The sequence below is a fragment of the Rhea americana genome, unplaced genomic scaffold (genome assembly GCF_003343005.1).
Source record: "Rhea americana isolate MKP2758 unplaced genomic scaffold, rheAme1 scaffold_200, whole genome shotgun sequence".
Taxonomy (NCBI): domain Eukaryota; kingdom Metazoa; phylum Chordata; class Aves; order Rheiformes; family Rheidae; genus Rhea; species Rhea americana.
The window spans coordinates 1,417,316-1,434,885 of record NW_028186151.1 but is presented as its reverse complement, the minus strand read 5'-3'; the positions used below and the strand labels follow the sequence as shown (position 1 = coordinate 1,434,885).

The window sequence follows — 17,570 nt, the reverse complement described above, 5'->3', positions numbered from 1 at the left end:
ACTAGAACATGCCCAGTTAGCAAAAAAAAAAAAAAAAAAAAAAAAAAAAAAGGTAAGCATGAAGCCAGGATAATCTTTCTGACTCTAATGTTAAAATCTTCATGTGTATAAGAACCACAAGACATTTAGTACACATTTATAGAAATGAAAGGAAGAACAAATTCAGCAGCAGTTCCCAGACAGGAGACGGCAATGATCTCTTACAGTTTCCCTAAGATGCAGCCAGATCTCAGGCCGCCAAAATGCTTTTATTTCACTGATGTTCTCTATCTTTAATATTACTAAGCAAGCCTGTCTACTCAAGACAGTCCCATGCTGGCTCTCTGGCAGTCTCTCTATCTCTTGGAAAAAAATTCTAACAAAAATCCAGACAGTCGCCATTTTTCCCTTCTTGAAATGCCCCAAGCCTGCACTCTCAACCATATAATGAGCCTGATGGATAGCTACCTAACAAACAAAACTTCTTGCCTCCTTTCCCTCCTTGTCACTTCCCCACCTCTAACCATAACGAACAGAACTTACCCAGCAGGCCACATAACTGACAAAGCAGGGCAAGTTCTCCCCACTTTTGTTCACTGTGCTATCTTCTGCTTCACTTGCTTGTTTCAAGGGACTGCAACAGCCCATCAAGACAAAAATTACTTTTCCTCATATTCTGTACACAGCCAGCATAACATTGCTTTTACACAATACAAAAATTAAGCAAATCTAACATGTCTGTACACATGCATGTTGAAACACTTTCCATAGTCTCATACTGCAACACAGAATTCATCAGCCAAGAGTCTAGCCACAAAACACTTGTTTCTTTATGCTCATTGAGCCAGAGAAGCTATGAAATTCAATTAGATCTCAGTCTATCTCCTCTTACCTGGGATCATGGCATTCGCAAACTGGGGCTGGATCACGGTTGCTAAGAGGTAAATAATTAAAGAACTCCCGTAGATTGAGTAAAGCATCTATATCATTCTCAAAGGCTCTGTGTGCTACTCCTGGAAAGAAACAGTTAAGCAATTACTGAAATTATTTTACAACATTTCATTTTCAAGTATGTATCAGTAAGGACACAAAGAAGTCATAACAGAATTTTTTTAAACCCACGTATTAACAATGAGGAATTTTAAACTACCAAACTTGACCTCTGAAAATATTTAGAAAACACCTGGCTGTGTCAACCTTCCTTCTTAGCAAGTCTGAATTGTTGATTTCATATTTAAAATAATACAAACAGGTTTATCAGCTGTCACAAACCAAGCTGGATCCCAAAACTTCCAGAATTCCACCCAGTTTAATGTCCTGGACTCACAATGGCTGGATCTGAGCGGTGCCTGTGTGTCTTTTTGCTTCATCATCAGTCCTACTCGCATAGAATTTGAGGTCCCACAGCCATTTTTAGCCTCCAGAAAAGTCATGTGTCACCAAGACTCTCTGAGGTGGCAGGGGAAAAGAGCTTTATCTCACATTGCACCTTGCTTACAGTTAAGAAGATCAATCAATCATGCAGTAAGCAAACAATGAATTGTTAAGAATCTTTCAGCCTATGCAAATTTCCTCAGAAAACAAAACAAAACAAAACCCAAGCCTGCCTTGCTACACCCTGCACTCCTCCAACCTTTCCACTTCCAGAATCATATGTGGATTTGCTACTTTCTCTTCAAAATCCCAGAACTTTCCCACATTCCCACTTCTGCTCTTTTGTCTCCATTACTAAAAGGTGCTGGTAAGAGAGTTCTAGGCATGGTAGGATCCTGTCCTTAAGTAGAGTTTTATCCCTTAGCCTCAAGTGACACCTACAAGTATAAACATCTGTATCAGGTAATCATCTGCTTAGTTAGAACAACTATGGCATTTACCTTAGAGAGCAAGTAGTACATTAAGTAACCTATCCAGCTCTCACCAGATACAGCAGTGTGTGTCTTTGCACCCCCAAGCTGCTCTTGCGTGACATCTTCATTGGTAACAGACTTAACTACATCCGGGCCAGTGATGAATAGGTAGGATGTATCCTGGAGCGAGGAAAGAAACAGTAAATGCTAGATCCAAGCTGCAGAAGCATTTAAGGAAAAGCCACAGTCTCTAGAGACTTTCCCTAGAATAAGAAAACAGTACAAAACACAGGGAAGAATTTCTTCAAAATCCTTTTGATTTAGGAATCAAAATAATGTATTACACTAAAAACCTACAGAAAATTCAATTAGTCACAGGTTATTTAAAAAAATTATTCTTAGCTTTCCATAAATAGTAAACTGAAGCCAGTTTAATTTAACCTAACCTCAATATAAAGGCATATTTTAGCATTCTTGTGCATCATTTATTTTAAATTTAATATTAGCCTCTATATAAATTATCAGTTTATGCAAAAAAAATTTCAGACAAAGATGAGCTGCAATGCGAAGACAACTGTGCAGTTATTTCCTAGGCCAAACTAAGCAAAAGGAATGCTTTGTTAGCACGAGGAGACACTTGAAGGAAGTAAAAAAAAAAAAAAAAAGACGACGACAGGTGACCATAGAAATTTGAACAGGGGGAGGGTGGGTAGAGAAAGAAAAAAGCAATTCTGGCTCTTGTATGCGGTCAAAGCACTACCACGAAATGCCAAGAGGTGAATACGGGTGCAACATTTTTCTCATTCCACCATTAACCACTGATTTAAGATGTTACAGAACTCATTAACAGAATTCCTTTTGAAGCTCATTACAGGGGTGGTTCTTTTTCTAAAAGTCACATAAAACATTTTTATTCATCAATTCCCTAGCCATGCCTCAAGCAGTAGCTGTCATGCCCTAGTTGCAACCAACACCTGCCAGCCACATAACACCCCCCAGCATCTAGTTTCCAAGACCAGAAAATGACTCCGGATTTCAAAATACTTTTTCAAGGTCAGGTCATACATTCACCACACTACTTGATCGTACAAAACTTGCTACCTTTGCATTCCATCCAACTCTGTAACACGTAACAAAATTTTAAAGCCTTTTAGAGTTGGCTCCTTGTCTTACATTAAACACTTAAGGCTTGTTTTCTTTAAAACTGAAGCTTAAAACAGAACTACACAGCTTTGTCATTTTTAAATTAGAATCTTGAACAAAAGTGCTTTTTAAGAAAAATTCATGATCTTTTCATCAATCCTATATGCAAAATAATGGCATGGGACCATTTCAGTCTTGCTGTCAGTGATGTTACTGATAATTAATAACACTAATAACCAGTAACATTACAATGACATTAATGACATTCCTGCAGCAAATCCCAGGCCTTCACTGTTCCAAAGCAGGAAACCATCTCCAAATAAAACCTTGATGCAGGGTCTGGTTGTGATTGATCAAAGTTACTAGCATACACCCAGTCCTCACCTTCACCATGAATGTGAAATCAGTTAGAGCAGGCGAATATACAGCTCCACCAGCACAAGGACCCATAATGAGGGAGATCTGTGGAATTACACCAGAACACAGAACATTTCTCTGCAATGGAAAAAACAAAGACATCTAGTTATCAGAAAGTCTCTGTATCTTTAAATCAATGCAGCGTTCCTACAAGAATTCCCCACCACGAACAGGAGAGAACAGCTTTCTTTATATACTGAGAAAGAAATATCTGAACAAAATTTCTTGATGCAAATAGAAGAAAAATAACTTTGTTGCTACTTTTTCCTCTTCTTTCTACTCCCCAGCACAAAGGTATAAACCTATCAACAGACAAAAGGTTACCACACCATATGGACCCCACTGTTTCAGTCATTACCTGAATCGCTCTTACACAAACCCTCATTTCCTCCTCAAAACGATGACAGAGTGCATTCACAGCTGCAGCACTGTACTTCATCATTAGTTAGACAAGAGGGGCCACTGCATCCCATTACACAATATTGCAAGGAAACATCCTAAGCATGGAATCCACTTGCCTATTTTCCAAGTTGCAATGTATTTAACATTTGCATCACTGCCAACTCTACACTGGAGCAGGAAAGGTCCAGGAAGATCAGAAATACCCTAAGCCCTTCTGGATATTGAAACACCTAGAAAGCTTAATCTCTGAAAAATCAATGCACGTAATGTGGAGCATTAACTAGAACCAACTGATACACTTTAAGCATCAGCTAATATATGTTTTTCTATATCTCATTTTTTTGAAGAAGCATCAAACGTTAAAAGCAGAAATGGAGGCCCATATAAGGTCCTTCAAAGCAAGACTGTCTGGCTACTCATGACTATCCTGCAGTTACCATACTCTGTTTTAGGCCCCTCAGTATGAGAAAGACTGAGGAACTGAAGCACATCCAGTGGAGGCCTCCAGGATTGTCAGAGGACTGGAGCAAATAGAGGCTGAGGCAATGGGGGTTTGTTCAGTCTGGAGGAAAAAAGGCAAGGGGGCAGCTTATTGCTGCCTCAGTTGTCTAGTGCATTCTTATAGAGAAAACTGAGCCACTCTTCTTGGAAACACACAGTAAATGTAGGAGAAGCAGTTGGCACAACTCACAGCAAGGGAAATTCCAACTAGATACAAGAAAAAAAAATCTCACAATCAGGATGCTTAAGCACTGGAATAGTAGCCCAAGGAGACTGTAAAAATCTCCAACTTTGGAGATACTAAAAACTTGATTGAGTAAGGCCCTAAGTAACCTGGTTTAGTTTTGAAATTGGCCCTGCTTTGAGCAGGGGTTGGACTATGGACCTCCAGAGGTCCCTTCTTACCTAAGTGTTCTATAATTCTATTCCATAGCAGTAATGCTGATAGTTGATGGGGATCATGTAGATAAATTAATACAGTCAACCAGAGAAAATAAGTTTTTAAAAAGCCTACCATATGATTGTGGAAAAAATAAGAAAGAATATTTGAAAATAGTCTGAACTTTGTCCTCTGGGTCAGTGCTACTAATATAATATGGCATTGACTCATGTAGTTGCCACTGTGTTAATTAAAAGGGGAAAAAAAAAAAAGCACCGAAACCAAAGCAAAAATGAAACTGTCAGTAAGATGACTGATGATTCTCAGAAGTTTTCCATCACTTCTTTTCAAAACAGTTATAAGAGGCCTGTGCCTCTTACCACAGAGCTTATGAGAAACATTTCCTATCTATAGTTAATAACCTCTCTGTCAGTACAACTTTGAGTACCTTCACTATAAAAGACACCAGCTGAACTTCATATTTTTTCTGTTGTTCCAGCACAAACAGTTCCGATCTGTGACTTTACTCCAGACAAGTCACTATTTCTTTGGCAATAGAATCAACTATACATTAGACTATTTACATACAGCATAACTATGCACTCTGCTTCTTCAGCTGTGAAAAGAGAGAAGGGAATGTGACTGAGGTCTAAATCTCAGGTCTCCTGACAGCATGTGAGAAGCCAGTGCTGGTATGGGAAACAGTGCCGCAAATTTGGACTTAACCCACTCTTTGCAACAACACCAGTACAGAAGCATCTTAGTGATGTGACTTCAGGAATTGAAGGGAAAGCCCTCTGAGCTACACGGTAAATCTAAGGGGCCATAAAGTCTTGGTATAGAAGGCTGGAACTGAAAACTTTCACCAGTCCAAACGGATGCTCCCAAATGGTCAGGTTAACAAGCTCCATTGTAATACACACTGTTCTTTGTACAAAAGCTTGTGACTTGCATCAATTTCCTATTTTTTAGCTTATTTTCACTGAACTGCCATTTTGAGAGAATACACATTCGGTTCTTCTTATCTGAGTTTCTCAAGTCATCTTCAAGCACATAGCACTTGACTTACTTTAAGTCTCTCTATTCCACACACAGTGGGAAATCTTTCACCATTTATCAGCACCCTCAAAAGCAAATGAAACATGAAACTCTTATCGTGTCTGTATTCCAGAGTAGACATAAGGACAGCTTGTGGTGGATCACCCCTATCAATCACCTAACAAAACGCCCTCTAGACTAGGGTATGCCTACTAGTCTCTAACACTAAGATAAACACTCTTTAGAGAAATTACATCTCAGCACAGAGAATCTATACTTCAGCGTGAATCAAGAAGTTAAACAGTTGTTTGGATTTTTCTTACGATTAAGTAAATTGCCCATTCTTCCATTCTTCCGACAAAGCCAACAATATAATACATTTCCTAAAAAGTTTTTCATTTGGATCACAGATTTTTACAAGGCTCAGCATTATCCTTGTTTAACAGATGGTAAAGGGTAAATGGAACTGAGAGGTAGAATAATTTGCCAAAAGCCAGTAAGAGAGCCAAGAGAGGGAAAGTCCAGGTCTCATAAGCCCTTGTATCTGCTTTATCCTCCAGGTAACGCTGGCTGAAATAGGACAACATCCTCAAAGTTTAGTTACAGATACTAATTTAGGTAAAGGAGGACTCTATCACTTTTGTGGAAGCAGTCTTCCTAGTCATCCAGCAGCCTACTTACCAAAAATATATCCGCATAGCCAGCCAAAGACTCCACTCCTTCTTGGATACGAGCTCCTCCAGAGTCATTCAGCCCAATCACTGGTGCTCCAACCATAGCAGCTTGATCCATGACCTGGCGATGAATGCAAAATGCTCGTTATTATGCTAGCTAAGCTAAAACTCCAAAGCAAGAAGACAAAGAAACAACCCCCACTCCCCCAAAATGTCCACTCCCAGAAAAAATATCCACATGTGCTAGAATTATTTGAACTACCTCTGTAGCACTCACCTTCACCTTTACTTTTATCATACTCACTAACTGCTTACTGATTTATTATGCCTTGAACCTTTCAGACTTGAGATTAAGAGATACGTACTTACTCCCTGTCTTGCCCTTTAATATTTACCTGCCATACTAGCTGAGTACCTCCATGCTCACACTGTATTCTCCAAACCCTGTACTAACTCACACATCAGAGAAGCCCGGGCCAGGAAGGACTAATCTGTCTCCATTCATGAGGAAGTCTAAATTGCACCTAAAATGTTCTCACATATGTCCAATCTGATCTTAGAAGTTTATTGCAGTGCTGATAGCGTAATCTCACTAAGCGGCATACCCCGATATTTGCCTACCCTTTTTGTTAGAAGTTCTTTAAGAAGACTAAACTAAATCTTTCATTATGAAATTTAGAACCGTTATTTCTTTCTCAATACATAGTAGACAGGGAGAATAATTTATTACTTTCTTTGCTGCAGTCTTCATAAACATTCAAGGAGCTCAAATTTCCCTTCAGTTTTCGTATTACCCTTCATATCTCTAGACTAAGCACCATCAATTTGCTCACACTGTTCTTTCTAAATCCTATTTTCTAGCCCTCTGATTATTTTGGCTATTCACCTCAAGACTCTTAGAAATGGTTCCTTATCTTTCTTCAAGAGTTATGCCCAAAATCAAACCCAATACTGCAGCAGAGGCTTAAGTGGGAGGATTGAACTCCTTTTACGTTATTTAAAATATTCCTGCTTATTAGATCCCAGTAATAATGTCAGTGATTTTTGTAACACTATAGCACTAGCATATTATGTTAAGATCTGATCTACCCCTACATCATCTTCTATAAAATTACACATTGTCAGTCAACCCCCATTTTGAATTCTGCAGTTGCTTTTTCCTACCTGAGATTAGCCCTTTCAATCATTGCTACCAAATTATATCTTATTTCAGACAATCTTTAACTTATCAAGATTTAAAGATCTGAAAGATCAGTCTTGCAGGATCAATCTTGAATTTTATATTGCCTAGAAACACACTAACTATACTTTACCCCATTCAAATCAATAGTATCCTAACAGTGCCAAAATTACAGCGTGAACATGAATCAGTGATAACTACCTCTATATCTACACGGTTCTCAAGTGGCTTTAGCCCTACTTATCCCTATCATTTAATGTAAAACAGTGGTTCTTCATGCTTTGTGCATGGATGTCCTTTTGAAAGTTGGAACACCACTGTGGCAGACACACAGAACAAATTTGCAATTTAAATACAACCCCAGATTTAAAAATCATCTATGTGGTTTGCAAACAGAGGCTCCGTGAGCCACAAGGCCTTGTTTGCCTATGTGAACGTCACGTAAGATATTATCAAATGCCTTAGTACAAATCAGTGGAGGTGACTTTTGTTGCTTCTTCCTAGAAGGCCTGTTATCCCATTACGGAAAGGGCCCGTTAAGGAAATAAGCTTACTGACACATTTTGCTCTCTTCCAGGGCCTTACATAAGGATTATTTACTTGTTTCAAGGTTTTTCTAGATACTGAAGTTTTTCCGCACATTCAAAATACTGAAAACGTGTTTCTGTATTTGAGACCAAACTTTTTTTTTGCCATACCAGGATCTGTAGGGAACGCTTTGGCTTCATTCTCTTCAAACACTTACTTTTCTTCCTCTTTGGGCCTAATCAACAACGGTCTTGAAACATGACATCATAAGCATCATAAGATGCACAAACTTATGTAAGATTTAGAGGTGTTCCCCACCACAAGTGGACACATTATCACTCAGTAAAAACATGTTAAATCTTTATTGCTTCAGGGAAACCACGACAGGCATCTAATGTGGTTTGAAAGAACACAGGCTCTTCTGCAAAACGAACAGGCAATCAGTAGCTCAGACCTACCTAGCCTTAAGCTTTGTTGCAAGATACCAAACACCTCACCTCTCTACAACGCTACAGAAAATCCCAAAGAGCAAGCAATTACCATGGCTCTTTCAGAACAGATTTCTGCTTCACAGAATCCAGGAAGGACATGCGTTTTTTCTAGTTCTGCTACCAGCATTCTCCCTGCATCTTCAGAAGAAGAGAGATTCCCTCACCTCCCCTCCCCCCTAAAAAAAAGCATCCCTTCTTTCCAGTACCATTACATGCATCCTCAATACAGAGAGACATTGCAAAGCTCCACTGTGAAAGGGTGACACAAATGCCTTTTCCCAATATTAAAACTTGGTAAAGCCAAGTCCGAAGTCTTGTACATTGTAGGGTTTTTTTTTTCTTTTATCTCCTTACTGTTTAGGAAGCTATGCCAAAAAAGTAGCATTCTCATTACGAGAAAGGGCCCCCAGCTCCATATGCCTTGTTTCTGATATCATAGTAACAAAAATCAGGAAGTTTTCATCAGCCCATGCCATTGATCCATGCATGGAAAAACTCCTGTCCTCCAGGCCCCCGGGTTGAAACACCAGCTTTTCCAATGATACATGCAGACGAATGAGAATAAACAGCAAAAAGTGCCCGATAACAAAAAAACAGAGGATCAAAGTGACCTCCAAGTTATAAAGACATATGTATCTTCAGACTGTTTACTTATCCTATTCGCCTTTTTATAAATATTAAGCTTTCCTATAACACTGTTTATAGCAAAATGTTTCTTCCAAGTCACTTCACATTTCTGCTGTGGACCATACCTAGTTAATCCACATCACATACTTCACAAGTCTTTGTCCATTCTTGTCAGTACAGTGCAACAGCCAACTTGACTCAGATAAAGTATGTGTTACCCAGAAAAGCCCTGTTGTGCTTGAAAAGTTTCCAAAGGGCACCTCTCTGCCAACCTGTGCTTTTACACCTTTACTGGCAGGAAGAAATACACATTTTTAGCTTGCCAGTGTGTGCATCAGAGTCCACATAAAGTCAGTCACAAATCATTTTGTCCAAGCCACTAGCAGAACAGACTGCAAAAAACAAACAAAAAATAATATGTTTTTTTTTTTTTTTGTTTTCCCCTCTTAAATATTACCTTGCAGATCTTCTGGGCATGAGCTCCAGATAAACTACCTCCAAACACAGTAAAATCCTGAAAGAAAAAAAGAAAAAGAGACTAAGGAAAGAAGCATTTCAGTAACAGTCAAATGAATCCCAATAACTGATCCTGATATAAAATGTTGCTAGTAAACAGTAAAATCTTGCAATGTTCTATACTGGGTGTGCTGCTCCAGTTCACCCTGCTTCCCTTGTAGAGCACTGCAGATCAACCCTGTTCAATCCATGCCTTCTTTACAGGTAAAAGGATCTGTTATAGATTCTTGCCGGTGGATTCCATATTAAAATTGCAAACTTAGTATATCTCATTTGCTTTGTTAGTCTTCACACAAACACATTCTCCTCTTTTACAGAGACTGTAGTGCAGTACTTTCAAGAAACTTCACCTGTGAAGAAGGTCCTACTGCAATGGACAGTAGTAAGATTGATATGAGCATAACAGTCTGACACACAAACAGGCAGAAATTCAGAACTGAAAATATCCAGTGGTCTACAATCACGAGTTTCACTCCAAACATCGATTATTATTTTACGGGCGCTGTAAGGACAATGTCAGCAGTAACCAGCTTGCTGGTGCTACCTCTAGTTCTGAGCAGCAAGATCTTGAAATAGCAACATGATGTCCTGGGAGGGACAAGGGAACATCTGATCCAAAAGGGAAAAGGGATATTGACACCTACTGATTCAGTGGAGCCCAGAATAAACTCTTGATGAGCTTCACCAGTGCATTCCCACCAAGTCTTTCACTCAGAGGGGCCCTAAAAAAACATGTTGACAGAGAACTTGGACCAAAAAGGAGGTAACATCTCAGGCAGCAGCTGCATTTGGAGGGAGATAAGATGCTAAAGGATATGTACCATGAGGGGGTACATTTAATTTCTTTTCATACAAAAACTGCCCTTGACTTGCATTCTTCTAAAATCAAGGCCTCCGTTCAGCTCAATTATCCATGTTCAGGCCTATATGATAATAACACAGTGTCCTTCCGAGAAGAACTACATACCCAAGACAAAAAAAGCTGGGTGTATGACTTGCTCCAAGGTCACACAGCAACAATCCTTCTGGCTGTGGTAGCAATTCAAACAAAGGCTACTTTGTGGCCCAGAACACACAGGCAGTTACAATGATCTGAAAAAAAAGCTCTACTTTCACTGTGCTGAGACTCAATCAATACAAATCTCTACCTACAGTGTTCCCTCTAAAATATTTTTATTTTAATTTAAAACATATATTCTATTTACTTATATCTTATCTATCACAATCTTCAACTAATCAAAGAGTTCTAACTTGATAAGCAATCCAAGGTTGCTCCAGTACTCTCTATCATGAATTTAACTCATTGTAATTCCAGTTAAGATCTCCAGCAAACAGCACCAATCCTGCAGCTGAATCCCTGAAGATGGTCCACAGAATTTGCAAGACACACTACTGACACTCACAGGACTCTGCATGGCTGCAGGAGTCCATCCACACAGATCCAGCTGCAGGGGTGGAGTCAAAGTTTGCAAGGGCTTCCAGCACACAGTGCTCAGTAATTTCTCCATTAATTCACTCCTTGGTTATCAAAATTACATATTGGTGGGACTCCTCCAGTCTCTCAGCATAGCAACACCCAACGATATTGCAGTAAAGTAATAACAGTTTCCTATTTCAAAATGTTCCCACTGGCTCTACATTCACAAATATCATTTGTTTCACCTTTACAAGCAAACTCTCATCATTCCACAACCGCACCTCTCACCCAACAAAACTTTTAGAAATGCTTTTTGGCCTCTTCTGTTCTGAAAGTGCCCTGCTTCCTCCCACAGGAAGTTATGTTTACTTCATGCTTGTTGGTAGAAAGTAAACAGGTAAATTACTACACAGTCCCAACGGAAACAGTGTGAATTTCAAAGGATGAGTTTATGATATTTAAAAGACAACAAGCAAAAACATACCTGACTGAAAACATAAGCCAGTCTCCCATTAATCCGTCCCCGGCCAGTCACCACACTGTCTCCAGGATACTACATTAAAGAAAAGGAGAAAAAAATAAAAATAATAATAGAAAAAACAAAGTAACAATGACATCCACTAAAAGAAACGGGTTACCTGAGAGGGTTGGTCTTTCATGTTTGCAGCAGGGGCTCCGGAAGACTTCCCCTACCCCTGATACAGACAATTGGAGCTAAAATTGCGTATTAGTTAAGTATTAATGTGAAGTATTAGCAATTTTTGCAGTTTCCCCTCAAATAAAAATTCATCTCATCTGGAATTAAGATAAATCACATATTTAGAGACAGGATGTGTCTTTTATTAGGCCCAACTACTGTTTTTGAAAGAAATGGTTACACCATACAAACCTTTCTTGAGGTGCTGATAAAGAAAAAAAAACAACTACTGTGGAAATATCAAAAAACACAATCACACAAAATACTACAACCTAGCCTGTCCCATTTTCACCATGTAAATAAGGGAAGAAGAGAGAGTTGGAAGAGGAAGAAGAGCCTGGCAATCTTAAAATCTGCTTACCTACATTGTCGTACTTCTGAATATAGGAAATAACATAGTTGTCTTTCAAGAGAGCAGCAGAAAAGCAACTTTACTGTACTGGCATAAAGGAATTCCAGGCATTCAAATGCTTTTCACTGTTGCTGTTTTGCATGGGGTGGGGGGGAGCAAATTGTGCAGTGTCCACTGTTACAAGGCCTGTTTATGCTCAAGGTGATCAGTCCTCAGGAATGTCATATCACATTGACATGACATTCCCAGGCTGTGCAGATAGCACTGCTAACAACTCTTCGTTCTCAAAGCCAGCCTCAGTACACAGAACAGTAGGAAATGCACCTCCGGTTCCAGCCATCCTATTACAAAGACACCTCCTCATAATACACACAGCCCATACAGTGTCCTGGGTGGAAGGACAAGTCTCACCCTACCTTCAGAAACTTCCAGGAATCTAGAGAAATTCAATGCTAACCTAATATTCCAGCTCACTGGTCACAATTAGGTCATCTGTTGTGAAACTGCTCTGTAAACACAATCTGCAGCTCACTGAAAGGTGAATTCTGAAGAGTAAGAAAAAAAGTTAACCCTGTAGTCACTCACAGGACTTGAGTGCTCATCATATCTTCAGAAACAACAATTTGTTATCAGCGCTGTGGGATAATGCAGCGTTGAGTACTATGATGAGAGGCTACACTGCACTTACTTCAATTTGCTGGGGAAATGGGTAAGAAATGACTTATAGAAGAAAAGACATCTGCTCCTACTCTCAGTATCAGGGAAGAACAGATCTAATATATCCTTCCCAGCACCACGTCCCATCAGCCTCCTGGCTACTGAAAATAAAAAACAAATCCTTCATCTTTGCTGGTTTCCAGTGTCCCCACTTCCCACGGTGGAAGCCTGCTGATCCCTGTTTCATTCACAGGATACAGTCCTGCAACTTGAGAGGACTGGAGGTTGATGAGATGGTTTAATGTCAAACAAAGAGAAGTGATAGTCATTGTACTCAGCATGAGGCAGTGGCACCTAAGGAACAGCTCCTCACCATGCCCCAAGCCAGTATATTCCACAGGAAACAGGGCCTTCCAGCTATAGAAAGATTTGCTCTGAACATGCACATTCACACTAGGCAACTGTACACCTTAGCATGTTCATCAGTCACACCTCTATTAAGCTGCAACAAAATTTTTTCCCCTGTGTAGTTAATTTATCAGGCATCAGTGTTATGGTGAGAGACTTTGGGGAGCCGTAGATTTTTTTCTCTGCAACATACACATTATGTACCATGTTGGCTTATGATACGTGGCCACATACCTGAAAACTGTGCAAGTTTTCACACTGTTACTCACTAATAGACCAGTATGGTAACTGCTTGAATTTCCAGATATGACAGATTTTAATACCCTAAAGGCTTAAAGGACTAATGGCTTTTATGACCCTCTAGCAGGACAGGCATAAAAATAGATCTGAGTTATTTCGACTAATAACTGTAATATTGCCTGAAGAGGGACAAAAGTATCTACCTGTATTTGTGTTTCACATGTGATTTGACTGCTGAAATAGTAACCATAAAGCTCTGCAGCATGCCTGTACTATCTAAAAGAAAAATCTATGACAATATTCAAGGATATATTTGAACCAAAAAGGTGACTTTATTAAAAAAGGTATCAAGCTTAGACAATGGATAAGAAGCAAACTGTGTAAATGGTTAAATGGAAATTAAGAGTAGCAGAAGAAAATCTGCAAAGCCAAAAACCCAAAATAAATAACTTATGTGTAAGCAGAAGAGCCTATTTTCAAACTACGTGGTTGGCTGAACAGTGAAGGAAAAATGAAATAAGAGTCATATGAAATAAAAATACCTTATTCTTTTCAGAGTCCATTCCAAAGTCAGAACATCTGTGTTCCACAAACATGTCATATTCATCAAAACTGTCAGGATCCAACAACAGAAGAATTCGCTCTCTTGCTGTCAGCTTTCCCTGAAAGGGAGCAAGCAACAATTAATAGAGTTATCAAGTGGTTCTGGCTCTGTTTACTAACCACCAGTGGATACAGTTCAATCAAACATTCCATTACTTGTTCTGCTATATTTGCCCCCACTAAGCAACTGCATGCCCCAAAGCTGAAAATAGCCTACATGGTGATTATCCTCCTTAAAAACAAACACAATGCAAGCCAGACTTTGAAAAGGAGGCTGACTATTGGAGCAGCACTACTGCAAGGCAGAGCGAGCAGGATCTCAGAAAGAAGTCTTTTCAACCAGATACAACAGTATCACAGCTATTTTTGCTTACAAATTTGAACACTGCTATTAAGGCCTTTGTTGTAGTCTTAAACATGGAATCTTTCCTGTCCAGTCCTCACAAATAGTTCAAGGTATTTACCACATTCAGTGATATTTCAGATCGAAGCTAACGAGAAGAGAAAGGAAATACGACGGCCTCTCTGGATTTTCTGATGGATTCCTTTACTTCTCTTTTTTTCAGACACCGATATAGGCAGAAGTATTTTAAGAGTCAAGAACCTAATTAGGTGACCAGATATGCGTGTTCCTTCCTAACTACTAATGATGCCATGCAATAAGAAACAATTGCAAAGTTCTTTTTGTCCTCACTTTCCAAATAAATGTGTTATTTCCAGCCCAGCTGAACATCTATCAACAAAGATCAGGGATCTTACTGTGAAAGAAGACCTGTGCGCCTGCTTGCCCTCATTTGGGGACAGTATGCCCCCACCTTGATGCAATGTTAAAGCACAGCCAGGCTACTCTATGCAACTTCAGACTAGTAGGTTTTAGAGTTTACAGAAGTCAACAAATGCAAGAAAAACTAACATAAGCCCTGGGTTTCATTTATATAAAACATGACATATGAGGTCTTAGGCCCCTAGACAAGCACAAATGCTTCTATATTGATGTACAAGGTACTAAATGTAACTCAGTGAGGATACACCTCTTCTCAGATGTTGTTTAACTGGAGGAGGGAGACTGCTGATAAATGAATTGAATGACTTCATGTGAATGGCTTATTGCTACCTCTGACTCCTGCAACCCATCACAGTACCACATACAAGTACATCACAGAGCCACCAGGCTCTCACTCAAAGCAGAAAAGACGTCCCAACAAGAAAGAGGAAATACAAACAGGAAATTTATATTGTCACGCCCCTCAGCATTGCCTAAATCTTGAATAACAGAGACAGCAGACTAAAAATCCAGCAGTTGCCACCCTCCCGACTGTCTTTTCCTCTGCCTTATTTCCACTCCTTTTAGCTCTCTGCCCTCATCTCTTAGAAGATCAGCTCAGACTGCAGCAGCAATGTAAAGGTGTATGAAAGATGAAGCTGGCCTGGATTGTACGCCTCCATGTCTAATGAAACGTTAACCTAGAAGTTAAACAACAGTACAACGGAGAGAGAAGCTGAAACCTCTGTCCCAGCTAGCCCTCACACACATGCCCTAGAGCCAGTCTCACTGCCACAGCTGATGCGTTTGAAGGAGTGCTTTTTGCCCCGGAGAGGGCTAGTGCAGTCTTTACTGCCACTTGGGTAAAGCTGCCCGGGGGAAGAGCCTCAGCACCTGAAGCGCGACACCGCTGCGGGCTGCGCAAGGAGCCCCAGGCTTCCAGGGACGTGGCCGGCGGCCGCGGGAGGCCGCCGGAGCGAAGCGAGCGGCGCTGCCCGCCCGCTCCGCCGCAAGTCAGCCCCGGCCGCGCAGCGGAAGCTCCCGGGGCCGCGGCCCCGCCGGAAGGCGCCCTTCCCCCGCCGCCGCTCACCCGCCTGTGCTGCGCGTCGATGCGGCTCTGGCCGCCGCCGAGCAGCGCGGCGCGGCGCTTCTCCGCGATGCGCTGGGGCACGGATTGCGGGCGGCCCCCCGAGGCGGCCCGCCGCAGCGGCCCCGCCGCCGCCGCCCGCCGCAGCGCGCGCAGCGCCGCCGCCATGTCGCGAGCCAGCGGCGGCAGCGGCGCCTGCGCGCGGCCGGCCCCGCGCACTCGGCCGCGGCGGGGCCGCGCGGTGGGGACGCGGCCGGGGCCTCGCGCGGGGGGACCCAGGTGCTCAGCTCCCGAGGGCGGCGGCGCGCCCCCTTTCCAGCCGAGCGCGAGGCAGCGTTTGCTGGGAAAACACCGTCCCTGCGCTGCAGGGGAACCGCTTCGCGAACAGGCAACCGCGCTCGTCCGCGCGGGTGAGGAAGAGAGGGACCCCAGGAGGGAAGCGGCTCGCACAGAGCAGGTGACGGAGCTGCAGCGGGTCCGCAGCCCGGAGATCTGATGTCATCTCTTCCAGTCCGGTTCCCTGGATTTCAAACTCTGCTGCTTAGCAGATAATGTCATCGTTGCCCCCATAGCCATCCTCAGATGCTGACCACCAAGAAATCAAGTGGTCAGCTGAAAAGAACCAAAATAGTGCTAAGCGAATATAGTCTTTCCCGTCCACACAAGCATGAGGAAGGACATGAGCACTGGCCCTATAAATATCGCAAGTGTACGAACAGTCTTCAAGAGCTGGGAGAGCCCTCAGGCTCCTGTCCAACCTCCTACTCAAACCAGAGGCAACACTGAATTCAGACCAGGTTTCTCCAGGCTTTGTCAGCTGAATCTTCAAAGTTTCCTTCCTCTGATCTCCATGACCTTTCAAAGATGTTTGAGGGGCCTTGCTCTGACACCAGCTTTCTCAACACCTTCAGTTGCATCTCTGGTCCCATAGACTTGAACGTGTTGAGCTCTCTCAGGAATTCCTGACTCAGCCCTCCTCCTCTCCTCCTTGAACCCTGTCTCTGAGTACAAAGGCCTGGAGACCCTGCCAGTGAAGACCAAGGCAAGAAAAGCACCTAGTACCTCAGCCCACACTAGCTAGTGGGGGACAATGTCAGCTAGTAGAATTTCTAGCCCCCCTGTCCCAGCCTTGCCACAGTAACTGCCAGATCTGTTAGGTCCAGCAGTAAGATAGCTGCTTCTCAACAGCAGCTAAAGAGGTACATGACACTCCCTGATTAGGAATCAGTCAAAAACTGAGATGCAAAGGTTCTCCCTAATCAGGAAACTGCTAGCCAGAAAGCAGCCAGATGCCTGAAGCAAGAACCTTCAGAGCTGCCAGGAGGCACCACTATCAGTCAGTGAGAAATATTTATTATGCTGCAGGTTGGTTAGGTATCATTCAGGCTGGCTATAATAGCTTCTCCATTATGGAAAAGCCTAAAGACCAATTTTGCAGCTTTGGAAGTTAAAGCAACCACTGTCCAGAGCATGAGTCAGATGCAAGGAAGGTTAGGAATCTGTATTTTGGGAATGGAGAGATTTCAAAAAGATACCATCTTGGAAGATAACATTGGCATGCCTCAACAGCATGGCAAAGAGGGTTACTAGAAGCAAGTTGAGAAATTAAAAGATTGCAGGTTAC

At 41.7% G+C, this 17,570-nt stretch overlaps 1 protein-coding gene across 1 annotated transcript in view; it reads right to left on the bottom strand.

The window, feature by feature from the left end:
• Positions 1-16,124, bottom strand: part of PCCB (propionyl-CoA carboxylase subunit beta) — a 30,008-nt gene extending 13,884 nt beyond the window's left edge. Inside the window, exons 1-8 of the mRNA XM_085303922.1 lie at positions 15,950-16,124; positions 14,036-14,155; positions 11,624-11,692; positions 9,664-9,720; positions 6,388-6,501; positions 3,354-3,464; positions 1,898-2,006; positions 872-992 (exon numbers count right to left, since the gene is read on the bottom strand). Coding sequence (XP_085160048.1) covers positions 872-992; positions 1,898-2,006; positions 3,354-3,464; positions 6,388-6,501; positions 9,664-9,720; positions 11,624-11,692; positions 14,036-14,155; positions 15,950-16,114 — 866 coding nt within the window. The 5' untranslated portion in view covers positions 16,115-16,124. The remainder of the gene's footprint in view (positions 1-871; positions 993-1,897; positions 2,007-3,353; positions 3,465-6,387; positions 6,502-9,663; positions 9,721-11,623; positions 11,693-14,035; positions 14,156-15,949) is intronic.
• Positions 16,125-17,570: the final 1,446 nt, after the last annotated feature.